The 12,969-nt window shown below is 38.6% G+C and overlaps 1 protein-coding gene across 9 annotated transcripts in view; it reads left to right on the top strand.

The window, feature by feature from the left end:
* CLIP1 (CAP-Gly domain containing linker protein 1) overlaps positions 1–12,969 on the top strand; it is a 115,257-nt gene that overhangs the window by 52,145 nt on the left and 50,143 nt on the right. For 6 of the 9 annotated variants that reach the window (XR_010592818.1, XR_006175007.2, XM_042852467.2 and 3 more), the window contains exons 6-10: positions 2,920–3,117; positions 4,953–5,056; positions 6,584–6,644; positions 7,862–7,894; positions 12,562–12,666. Coding sequence is in view for 7 of the 9 variants with exons in the window: in XM_042852467.2 (XP_042708401.2) it covers positions 2,920–3,117; positions 4,953–5,056; positions 6,584–6,644; positions 7,862–7,894; positions 12,562–12,666 (501 nt within the window). In the remaining 2 variants the exon portion in view is untranslated. The remainder of the gene's footprint in view (positions 1–2,919; positions 3,118–4,952; positions 5,057–6,583; positions 6,645–7,861; positions 7,895–12,561; positions 12,667–12,969) is intronic. The other 3 variants (XM_065568123.1, XM_065568122.1, XM_024101408.3) reach the window with 2 other exon arrangements.

Raw genomic sequence — 12,969 nt, 5'->3', positions numbered from 1 at the left:
CTAATTGATTTTAATTCTGTGAGCGTCTAAAGAGTAGAAACTGCAAAGTATGGTGTTGAGATTAATTTTAACATAGTACTAATTTATGACCTAATATATTTTATATTTATGTTCATTTTTTAAAGTTTGGTACATAAAACCTTGGGAAAGCTTGATATCTTCCCTAACAACTAGGCAATTAAGAGTGTAAAAGTAATTTTCTATTGCACCATTTATCCCCAGAAGATTCCAGAGCTTTTTTTATAATCCCCAGAAATTTATATACAGATGACTATATAGGGACCATGTCAACTGCTACTGAAATTCAGCCACCTCTGGAATGAAACTGAGCAGCTAGCATACAGCTCCACTGAACAGCTGGTTTAGGACAGGGAAGATATTGTTACCATATTCATTTGAAACCAAAGCAGATTTCACATGGGCAGAAGTAGTTACCCAAGTCAACACTGGGCCAGGACAACAGACTAACACCTTATTATAAAAAGCACATGGATCTTTATTCGCCACAAGTGAATGGCACCTTTTTCTTCTCAGTCTTTTCTGAAATATCCACTTCTAGCAGCACAGTGCCCCCTAAACTTATACAGGTGCATTGGTTCAGTACTGACCCTTCTTCTGCAACACCTGCTTACTCATTGGAGTGCTCCCATCAAGTACTGACCTGGATCAATCCAGCTTAATTTAGTGTTCTTGACAGGATCATAGCATAAGAGGGAATGTAATTATTGGCTATAATAGTCTTTGGAGAGTTACTTATTTTGTCACAGTGATGCTCCAGTCTCCTTCCTTATATTCCATTCTGATTGAGGATGAATGCTTAAGGGTCCAGCCGCAGAAGAGATTCTGCTTGTCAAAGTAATCTTTTGACATTTTCCTCTCTCTAAGAGTAAAATGCTGCTTATTGCAAGAAGTCCCAAGTTTCTTTGCTCGTGTTCACATTTTAGTCACAACAGATCTCTACTACTCTGAAATTCCAAACAGTGTTTTCTGGTAATTTTATATCTTATCTGGAATTTACCAGGCTTCCACCCATTCTTCTAATTTATCCAAGGCTGCTGTGCTTTTTGCTTGCATATGTAATAAGTCACCAACACCAAGGTATATGAGGCTCTAATGTAGAAAAGCTGTTTGTGGCTATTTGAGTCTGTCCCCTAATCTGAATCCTTTTGTCTAGTACTGAAACCTTTAGTTTTTAGACCATTAATGAAATGAAGTGCTTTGAAAATCTGCAGAATTGAAGAGACATGAGCTAAGTGTGTTGGGTTTTTTTGTTTTTGTTTTTGTTTTTTTTGTCATGCTCCTGGGATGGAGGAATGTCTCGGGAGCACTGAGGAAATAAGGCAAGGTCATCCAGACTTCAAAAGACAATGCTTGGCTTTATTTGAAGCTGAAGCAATTCTGCCTAGAACTTTTGAATCACTTGAGAAGTACAGTATTTGCAGATTTTCTTGGAAAGCTAAGTTATTCATAGCCAATTTGGAAATGTTAGAATCTGTAGCGATTCCCAGTGGTCAAAAGAGAGAGAAGGTGGATTTTTTTTTCCTAATGCAAGATAATGGCAAAAACAATTCTTTTTAATTTAGAACATAGAAAGGGAAGTCTGGACTGATGTTCTCTAATGCCAGCATTCCCCACTGGATATAGCAGTATTGTTCAATTATTTAATCTTTGGAAAGACCATGAAAGAGACATGTTCCCGCTCTTGGTCACAACTACTGTGATACTGTTTAAAACTAATCTACCCAGAGAGCAAGGTTCTGATTTTGAATAATTGAGATATTGATAGCATTTTTGATCCTAGTTCCTATCTATAGTTTAAGACCTGGGAAGAAAGTTTGGATTCCTACGTTTCAGGTCAATTGTTACATATTATAACAAATTTACTATCTCAAAACTTGCTGCACCCACAACTTGTTCAATAACTATTACTCATTCATAGAAATGCTTGTACTTTCAGTTCTGCTACTTTCCCTTCCAGTGCAAAAAGTTTTGACAAAATGGAGGATAGGGGCATACTAAATTCTCACTAATCATTGTAAGAGCCAATTCCATTAAGTGGAATAGTGGGCACACTTGATCAAGCAAAGCCTTAGTCTCATTTGAGAGAGATTACATTTTGCAGATGGATTCATTTATATTTAACCCTTAATTTTAGTCATTCCAAAGCGGTTCTTTCCAAAAACTATTAGTTCGACTCAAATCCTTAGGGTGATTCCTATCAGATATCAGTTATACTTCTTCAGAATGTACTGATAGTGACAAGGATTACAGAACTTTCCCTTTTAGTCAAGGAAAATTCCCATTGGCTTCAATGGGAGATCTGTCTTCATTTGAGACACAGAATTTTACTCTGAGTATTTATGCATCCTTCATTGACACAAAAGGCGGTAATAGGACTTCATGGGGAAGGCTTTTCACAATCCATTTGGAAACCTAAAATGTTCTTAGATTGCAGAAAGTGACCCAAGATTATGATTCCATATATAAGGGAAGAATGTCTAATTTTACTAGGAGGACATTTTTATATCTAGCCAGGGCTCATGGAAAAAGATGCTTAGCAGCAACCTAACAAGCTAGCCTTCGATTGAGTCTATGGTACCCATCTTAGACTGAGGCCAGCCTTCTTTTTTCATTTGAACTCTTCGGTCTCCTATGCACCACCTGCTGATTGCCACGGAACAGTCTTGCTGCACAATCATGTCCCTTATTAACTTCCAGAGCAACTAATTTGAAATTAATTTTTAAAACAGGAAATAAATTATTTTCCTCTCTCATTGGTTTTGATATATAAAGTGTGGGAGGAGCTGCAGTCAGGTATAAACATCTGCTTAGCTAGCACCCAAAATGCTTGTACAATAAGATTACAGCCTTCCTTTTTATTTGATAATGAGGCTTTTAACATATTTGCTTTTTTTGAAGTTAACAGAAACATCTTCCCGATATGCAAGAAAAATTTCTGGCACCACTGCTCTCCAGGAGGCTCTGAAGGAGAAGCAGCAGCATATTGAACAGCTTCTGGCAGAGAGGGACCTGGAGAGGGCTGAGGTTGCTAAAGCAACAAGTCATGTAGGGGAAATAGAGCAGGAGCTGGCATTGGCTCGAGATGGACATGATCAGGTAAGAAATAATGCTGCTCTTTTGACATGATGATTGTAGGACAGCCAACTTCTTTCAACTTCACACTAGGTTTTATTATTTGATTGGACAAGTTTGGGAGTAATGGGCACTATTTTAAAATTGAGCCTAGTTTGCAGCCACTGCTCTTCTTAGAGGTTCCTGAGATGGTGAAGTTGAGACTTGTTAAGAAGTTATGTTTATAGTTCATTCTGAATTTTAAGAGGTGGTATTTTAAAAACATTGTTAAATATTGTACAGTGCCCTGAGCAGTTGGGTAGGGGGGCATTCTAACATTTGTTGTTAAAATTACACATTGGAAACCAGCTCTCTTAGGCAATAATACCTTAATTAAGACGCTCACAATAAATATTGTTAACAATCATTTCCAGATTGTAGACTAGAGACAGAAGCTACCTATTTGGTGCTATCTCGTCCATTCCCTAAGTGACCATTGCAGGATTATTACCTGTAATGTATAAACTTTATTCCTTCATCCAGTCTATTTTTACACATCCCAAATGCTTATGCTTCCACCACATTTCTTGAGAGACCATTCCATATGTAATTACATGAAATTCAACATTGATAAATGCTAAGTAATGCATATTGGAAGAAAAAGAATCCCAGCTATATTTACACTGCAGTGGGCTCTATATTAGCTGTGACCACCCAAGAAAGAGATCACGGAGTCACTCTGCACAGTTCTCTGAAAATTTCTGCTCCGTGCTTGGCAGCAGTCCAAAAGGCTAACAGAATGTTAGGAACCATTAGGAGAGGGATAGAAAATAAGACAGAAAATATCATCCTGTCCCTATATAAGTCCATGATCCGCTAACACCTTGAATACTGTGTCCAGTTCTGGTTGCCCTATCTCAAAAAGGATCTAGAGAAACTGGAAAAGGTTCAGAGAATGGTGGCAAAGATGATCCGGGGTATGGAACTGTTTCCATACAAGGAGAGGCCAAAAAGATTAGGACTGTTCATTTTAGAAAAGAGATGACTAAGGGGGGGATATGATCGAGAATCATGATGTGGAAGATATGAATAGACAAGTATTATTTACTCTTTCACACAATACAATCACCTGGGGTCATCTGATGAAATTTAATACACAGTGGGTTTGATACAAACAAGAGGAAGAACTTTACACAACTAACCTGTGAAGCTCATTGCTATGGGATGTTGTAATGACCAGAAGTATAACTGGGTTCAAAAAAGAACTGGATACGTTAATGGAAGAATGGTCCCTCAATGGCTATTAGCTCAGATGATCAGGGATGCAACAACCCCATGCTCAGTGCAACACTAAACCTCTGACTGAGAGAAGATGGGAGTGGAAGACAGTGGTGGATTACTCCTTAATTACCCTGTTCTATACAGTGGCCCTGAAGCTCTGGTACATGCCACTGTCAGAGACAGGATACTGGGCAAAATGAACAGTGGTCTGACCCAGTATGACAGCTCTTATGTGATAGAGCTCGCTTCAGGAAGCCTTAGTCTGATATTTAGCCTAGATTTTGCTTTTCATATTTCATCCAATTCCTTCCAATTAATCTCCATTATACCACACCTCCCCTTGCTGCTTATACCATTGGTATATTGGTAAATGGTTATCGTGTGCCTGTCCCCTGGGTTATCATTTTACCAAGCTATAAGTATTTTGTTCTTAATCTTTCCATTTACACCTCTATACAGAATAGTTGACTGTTTTGATTTCCTGCAAACCATATGGCTTTCTTCACCCTTAAATAGAACCCTGTTTAAACTTCTTCAAGTAAATATTGACTTGCCTAATCTTTTTACTTTCTAAATTCTATGTCATTGCTGCTAATTAGCATGTACTGGAAATGGAAGCAAAAATGGACCAGTTGCGGGCTATGGTCGAAGCTGCTGATAGGGAGAAAGTGGAGCTTCTCAACCAGCTTGAGGAAGAGAAAAGGTGAACCAAAAACTTTATTCAGGATTTCTCTCCATCACAAACAAGGTTTTGTGTTTCAAATGTGGTGGTTTGCCAGTAACAGACTAATTCCAAATGGGACAAATATAAGGTGTTGTGGCTGGTGTGAAGTGACTTGCATAGTTCATGCTATGGAGTTGCTTAGACCAATAGTTTGCAACCTGCAGAGGCGGTGGCATTGAGGCAGCTTCTGCAGGTTGCATCATATGGGGCTTAAAATGAAAGCTCTTTCTATAATAGATGCTATGAGCCTGTTTTCACCGGCTGCTAGGGCAGCGAGGGACTACTTTAACTCTGGTCCTCGTTGGCCTTGAGCTCACCTTCAGCATGTTGCCAAGCAACATAGCTGTTGCTGTACATGACTGATACACATTAACTGAAGTGGCATTTTGCAGCTTGAGACATGTTCACAGCTCCAGCAGTGTAGTATTTCTCCCTCTTCCTCCTAAATACTCTGGGTTTGTTTTCTTTGCACTGTTAGATTTCAAGTTACTGCATGAGATTATATCTAACTACCTTAAATCCTTCACTCTCAAAAGCAAGGAGTTGTTGTGTAGACAGCGTTGTAATTACTGTTAAGATAAATACTAACTTAAATTCTTATTGTTCCTTTCCTTTACACTAATTGTCTGAAAGACCCCATATTCCCACAAGCCCTGCCTTTGACTGAGAAGACTCGACGTGGTCATCTTCAAAGTCCGTCTACTGAGTTTTTCAGCCAGTGCGTGTCATTCAAGGGATATGAGGCACCCTTTCTCTCCTCTCCACATTTCTTGTGGAGTTGAGAGAACTGTGGAGCCAGTGTAGGTTGCTCAGAATCTAACTTCAGAGTCCTCTTCCACAGGAACACACCATCTGGTCCATCTCAGTCCACATAAAGTTTGACTAGGATAAAAAGGGGGGGAGGGGAGTTTGAGATGCTGATGTTCGCGAATACGTTCGATCTATATGTTCTGAAACTCTAGTGTAAATGAGGCAAGTTGTGCTTTAGCACATGTCAGTTCCTCCCCCACAGGCTTCCTCTCCACCAGCCAGCACAGGTACAGATCAGCTTGCTTTACTTATACTAGAGTTTTACAATGTGCATTTCTAAAAAAAACCACCCCAGCTTCTTCATTTTTTTAATACATTTTCTACTTTCTTACTCATTTTTAGCATGAATCATAGAAATTAGTGATGGCAACTGGATCAAGTCTTTTTATCAGGTCATTGTTTGAAAGTCTAAAAAAGAAACGAATGAGATGGTGACTAGTTAATTTAAATATATTTTGTTTATTTAAACTATTATTTTCTTCGTTAATACTGTCTCTTCCAACCTTTAAAGAACTTCAGGAAGGATTTTGATGTGAATTTTTCAGTGTTCCCTCATTTAAAATCAGGGTTGAACTTTTTCCCTTCTCCCACTTTTTCTGGTAACTTGATTAAATAATTTCAAATATAATGTTGCTGTGGCTTTTAATTTCTAATGAAAAGTAAGTACGAAAAACTGTCTTAATTTATGACTCCTAGGAAGGTGGAGGATCTTCAGTTCCGCGTAGAGGAAGAGTCCATTACCAAAGGAGACCTAGAGGTAAAATACTGCCAACTTTGTAAAAGTCACATTTGGTAGGATGTTGAAGTGCAAACAGCTATAGACATTATATTGCTACCAGTGTGAAGACAATGAAAGGAAGAGTTAAAACTGCATGTTGATATTCCAGGAGTACACAGAACAAATGGAAGGGGATCCCTAAACCTTCAAGTACCCAATTCTGCAGTCTTTGTGTAAGCTTAAATGGTCAAGCTTGGGCCCTTAAGTAAATTGTATTTTTCAGCATGGCTTCTATAGCTGAGTGGCTGCAGTTGTGGCAGAATAATGTAATTTAGCTCTTGGTAAAATTTCATCCTTTTTGCAATTTTTATAATCCTGCTAACATTTTTCAAATTATTTAAAAGAAGCCAACAACTAGAAATCAATTTTAAAGCTATAAAACTGGCAGTTAATAGTCATGTCCCTGTTGAAGTGGGTGCTGAAGATTTAACCACCTCAATCTTCTGGGTGATTCATACCAAAAAATGACTATCCCTGCACATCTCTCAACAAAGACTTAACATCGGCGTGCATGCTTTAGCGAGGGCTCAAAATTAAGCACACCAGTGAAATACAAAGTATGTACTCTAATCACGATTTACATTCCTACTTTGTCTAGCTGGTATGATGTACTGAACTCTAGTCTAACATTCTTAAATAATTCTATACACAGTGTTTTTATTGTTAATAAGAAAGAAACAGATTGAGACCATTTAAACACTGCCAGTTTTTTAATCCAAATTTTAAATAAAAATGTTGGACGTCTTCTAGTTTAACAGATTTAATCTGAAAAAAGTTGGTTACTCTTATCCCATTGTAAAGAACAATAGAAATTTAAACTGACTTGTAACCCTATGAACCATTAATGATGAAAGTGCTAGCCTTGTGGTCCATTTCATGTGACATTTCCTTAAGTTCTACTTTGTGTCAGTCTTCCATCCATTTTAAAGTACCTATCTATACTCTGCTCTATTAGTTGTTCAGTCCATGAAAGTGTTTTTTGGATTTGTTTGTTAAATCGATCGATAATTAAAATTGAGTTTAAAATCATGGCAAACTGTTTTAAGGACTCTGGTTGGTTGGTTGACGAGGCATATCTTCAGGAGTGTAAGCTGAATTTAAATGAATTAAATGCCTCCTGTTGTATTGGAGTGATAGTGTTAAGCGTTTAGATGAAATATATTTTGTGTTTTGTTTTTTTTAATTTTTACTGATAGCAAAAGAGGCAGATTTCTGAAGATCCTGAAAATGTAAGAGGGCATTTAAGTGTGTGGAGACATCCCATGTTAACTGATTGTGTACAGATAAAATGCTTATTTATAAACTTAATCACTAACTACATAATCTGCTATTGAAACATTGACTCTAGTATTTGTGTGCATGTTGCTTTCAGAGCAATTACAACACTTATCACAAGCAATATATGTAATGACTAAGCACCTGTGATCCCCTTTAACTAAAGACAGGGAGAATGGGTCATCATTAATTTTTAAAATAAAACCGCAAACTTAATACAGTGCAATCAACTGAAAAGCAACAGGAGCTTACAGGAAACTAGTCTTGGGTCCTGAAAAGTCTTCTCTCTAAAAGCAGGCCTCAACCTGCATTGATCACAAAATCCTGTGTGCTTTCCCGTGAGCTCCCACTACTGTTCAATGGATGGCACTGTAATCATTTCATGAAATTTCCTAGACAACAAATTGCATAGCCCCACCTCTCCTTACTGATTACTCTTTTTTGTTATGAAATGCTGAAGAGAAAGCATTATCCAAGGAAAAGTGATGAAAAATATGAGAATGAACTCATCATTTACAATGTACAAAGCTATGGATTTTTCATTGTAGTGTAACAGGATTTCTTCCTGAAACACAGAGAAGATGTTTAGGACTGGCTAGAAGAAATATATTGCTTTGCAAGACATTAAAATAAATCCCCTCTACACCGTCCACAGTACAAAGCAGATGGAATTCAAAAAAATCCTCTGCTTTTGATTTGGTTCAAGAAAATCATATAACAGGCTGCCTCCTGCAACCCCTCTTCCCCCACCAAAATAGAAAGCTCTCAAGACTAAAACTGATTTCCTACTGTGCATTCTTAGGTGTTCCTTTTGTGAAGCTACTTCCGTGATCTGGGTCTCCTCTATTCTTCCAAATCAGGCACACGGTGTGTTAGAAGTAAATCTGCATGTGACTTTCCTCTTTCCTATTTTGTGCACTGCTCATTCCCCTCTGTCTTTATTCCAGATCTCTCTATTCTAATTTCTCCCTGAACAGGTTTATTTCCCAAGAAAAACCCTTGTTGCTCTGCTTTTGAGTGGAGAGTCATGTTGGATTATTTAATGGAACACTAGATAAGAAACTATCCAGACCATGTTCTGTGGTGAACATGCCAGCACAGGGGACTGAAGACTTGCTGCCTCAGTCACAGAATCATTAGTCAGCATTATAGCTTCAGCATAGCAGTACAGATGGATCAGTAGGTAGATATAGGTGCAAAACTAAACTGTGAATTTCATTTCAAAGAGTGAGAGCAGGGATAGTGTGCAATTGCTGTGCATTGTTGATAACTGATGGCCCTGCATTTGGGACTTAACGACTTAGGGTACATCTACCGTGCAAAAAAAAAAAAAACCCATGGCACTTGGGTTTATGCTACAGGGCTAAAAATAGCGGTGTAGACCCTCTCGCTCGGGCTGGAGCCTGGTCTCTGAAATCCTGCATGGGCGGGGGTCCCAGAGCCTGAACTCCAACCCGAGCAGGATTGTCTACACTGCTATTTTTGGTACCATAGCATGAGCCCACGTCAGTTGACTGGGCTTTGAGATTTGCTGCCACAGGATTTTTTTGCAGATTAGATGTATCCTTAGTGGAGTTGCAGAGGATTTAAGTCAGGGCAGGATTTGTCTCACCCCTCATCATCTAATTGTGATTCCCCAGACTAGAGAGAGTCTTCCCTGTCATTATTACATCTGAATCAAGCTTTCCTTTATGTTACGCCAAAATAAATCTGGAGTAACTTCATTGAATCTTCCGAATTCATTCGTGTGTAACTAAAAGGAGAATTTGTCCCTTAGACTTGTCTCTTTAGATGATTGGAAGGGAGCTCAGACTGATCCACAATTCCTCAGTGGATATCCCTATTTGGAATTGGAGCCTTTCCTATGGAAATCAGACTTATTTATTTTTGTTTTTGTTTATTCTTTAAATGAGCAAAAGTGGTGTTTGGAGTGGTCTCTTTTAGATTGCGCCTCTATATTTACCTGAGCATCTTTATTTTTGTTTTAGCGCAGATAATATCTGCGTGGTGGGATATTTTTGAATAAGTTCTGTTAACTCTGATCTCTGAAGGTTTTAGTATAATTGGACAGCACCTAGATATGTTTGTTATAGCTGCTATATAAGCAAGGGATTAAAAAGAGGCTTTGTATATGATGGGTTCTGTAGAAAGCTTTAAGATAGTACATATTTTAGTAGAGATTCATGATGTAAGGAGAATTCTGGATATGCCCTTCTGTATAGATCCACCTCAGGGAATGTGACAGAGTAATTATGTTGGTTTATTCCAAACCACTAGTTAAAAAACCTCAAGACATTTCTAGAGCTGTTTAGTGGCTTGGGTTTTTTTGGTTTGCTGGATCTGAAGTCACACTAACTAATCCCACGAAGGCTCTGAATTAAAGCTAGTGCATTCAAAACTTTTAGACATTTTAAAAGTTCTCTTAATATCTCTACTTCCCATCAGAATATCGAACCACATAATGGAAAGCTGTTGGTAAAAGGACAATCCTTATTCTTCTGGCAAACTGGCAGTCTTGTCAAGCCTTTTGAAGATCTCCAGGAACAAAGGAGACATAGAATCACATAAAAACTTCATTAGCCCAAGGAACTGCTGAAAGTTTAGCCTCTGAAGCAAGTTTTATATTTTTGGATCTCTATGTTTTGGGGCCTATTGAATTATGTTGGTAGAATTGGCTTATCATTTTCATCATGATGGATACAGAACTATTTTGGTTCAGCACCAGTCAACTTCCAGCTTTTGACACAGATAGAGAAATAACTTGATGCGATCAGAATGAAATGCTAAGGTGAAGCCATCTTTTTATTAATTGATGGGTGAAGGAGAACACACCTGAAGCAAAACAAAGTCTTTCCCCCATCTCACTTCCTCTTCAGAGAGTACTTATGATCTTTGATTGTTGGGGCTGCTTTGAAGATGGTCACAATCAGCTTATCACTGTTTATACATAACACTGCTTTACAGGATTTCAAAATATCTTACTACAGACACTGGCAGTGGAGATTTAAGTCTACATTACCTATGCCGGTGCACAGTGCACGTAGAGTGCCCATGTATTCACAGATCTCCTGCCGACTGTGGAAACACTACAGTATGGGCATTGGGATGGTGACAGATGGAGTAGGGCCTTGATGGGATCCCACATATCTTCACATTACTCTCTTCTCCTTCGTATTCTACGTCTGGCTCTGCAAGCTGAAGACCTGTTTCTTCTAATTAATATTTCTTAGGTTAATTAAATCCAGCCACTCTACTTCACACTAAATTAACAGCTACAACTAAATCACATAGAAGAACATTGCTCCAGTCTGGCACAGGTAACTTCTCAGGATCAGAAACATGTCTTGCCATAGACAGACAAAACAATATTCAACCTCCTTCAGGTGGTCACCCTGTTATTGGGATGGTCACGCCTCTTTCTAGGAAAGGACACTTAAACCAACAGGCATGAATATTGCTTTTTAAAAGATGGCATCTTTTAGGTTAATGATGATGTGTGTTAAGATTGACACAGTGTATTAAACTCTGCAGTTCAGAGCTGAGTGTGACATGCAGTTCTTAACTCTGGGTGTGCTTTTCTTTTTCCCTCCCACAGTGGTGCAAGTCAAGAAGGGAGTAACTGCTAGACTCTTTCCATCTCTCTTAAACCCCATGCTTTCTTGCAGACTCTTGGCAAAGTGTCTCCGCCTCTTTGTTGAATATTCAGGAGCTGCATCCTGATATTCCACAGTTCTTTATAAAACCTACCCCTTTGTGAGCAAAGGGCAGAAGGTACTTGGCTCCGCTTTGTGTGGTTTCTTTTTCTCTCTTGGAACACAATGCCTTTTAGAAGTACAAACTTACTTCCTCCTCTTGGCCTAACCAATTTAGACTTGAGTGATGTACCATGGTCAAATCAGCATTTTAGTTACTAAAATCAGTCACATTTGCTCCCCTTCGGAAAGGTGGGGAAAAGATGTTCTGCAGTTCTGAGTAACTCTATGTGTATTCACACCATTCATATGATGGCAACAAATGAATCTTGACTTGCCCAGGACTTGCCAGGAAGATTTTTATGGCACAAACTTAAAGTATAGAGAAATTAAAAATCGTGTTCTACAGAAGCCTTAATCAATATCTGTGGCCAAATTCAGACCTGCTGTGTGCTGGTCTTGTTCCATGGTGTTATTTCACCCATGTACGCCAGGTCTGAATTTTGATCCCCTAGTTCATAATTAAAAACCTAACTCAGCTACATCCAAATAAATATACAGTGTTAGTTGGGGGTGATAGGCGGAAGGGGCTTATAGTTCTTTAAAAAGTATTAACTATTCTAATTTGTGCTGGTAAACTTCACATACTGATAAATAACTTCTACTTGGCTGCATGAATCTACCTTACTTTTTGTCCGTATTTCTTCTTGTTTGTGGTTTGTTTGTTTATTTTACACATCAGACCATTTACACTTTCAGTCCATCTCTCTCATCCATAGAGTTTCCCTGTTCATTTTACCCACTGCATCTTCTCTGCTCATCCTTGGTAGAAGATACTGGCAGCACGGCCTGCATGTGGCTCCCTCCTTTTGTGCTGGCATGTGATGGTGGCACTGTTGTGTTCTCTTCCTTTCCCTTTTTACTAACAGACGCAGACCAAACTGGAGCATGCCCGCATTAAGGAGCTTGAACAGAGCCTGCTCTTTGAAAAGACCAAAGCTGACAAACTCCAGAGGGAGTTAGAAGACACTAGGGTAATGGTTTTGACTATTTAAATGAACGAGACCTATTTGTAACGTGGAGGATTTCTGATCACGCAGTCTGTGGGGTATAATGGATATCGAAGAGAGTGCCTTGTCTTCTGCCATATACTTTATAGAAAGTAGCCAAGAAGGACACTACTAAAACGACTATTAGATTTTGACTTTTTGTAACATTTTTATTATATAGTTCTACAAAGGAATCCAGGTAAGATCTCTTCAAAATGGAAAGGTATCACTTGACTGCAGGTCCAAAGCAGCAAACAAAGTTGTGGATCCATTTATGAAAGTATTCAG

Source organism: Chrysemys picta, chromosome 15 (genome assembly GCF_011386835.1).
Source record: "Chrysemys picta bellii isolate R12L10 chromosome 15, ASM1138683v2, whole genome shotgun sequence".
In the NCBI taxonomy this organism is placed as follows: Eukaryota; Metazoa; Chordata; order Testudines; family Emydidae; genus Chrysemys; species Chrysemys picta.
The sequence above is the reverse complement of the archived record's forward strand: the minus strand, read 5'-3'. Positions and strand labels throughout refer to the sequence as shown.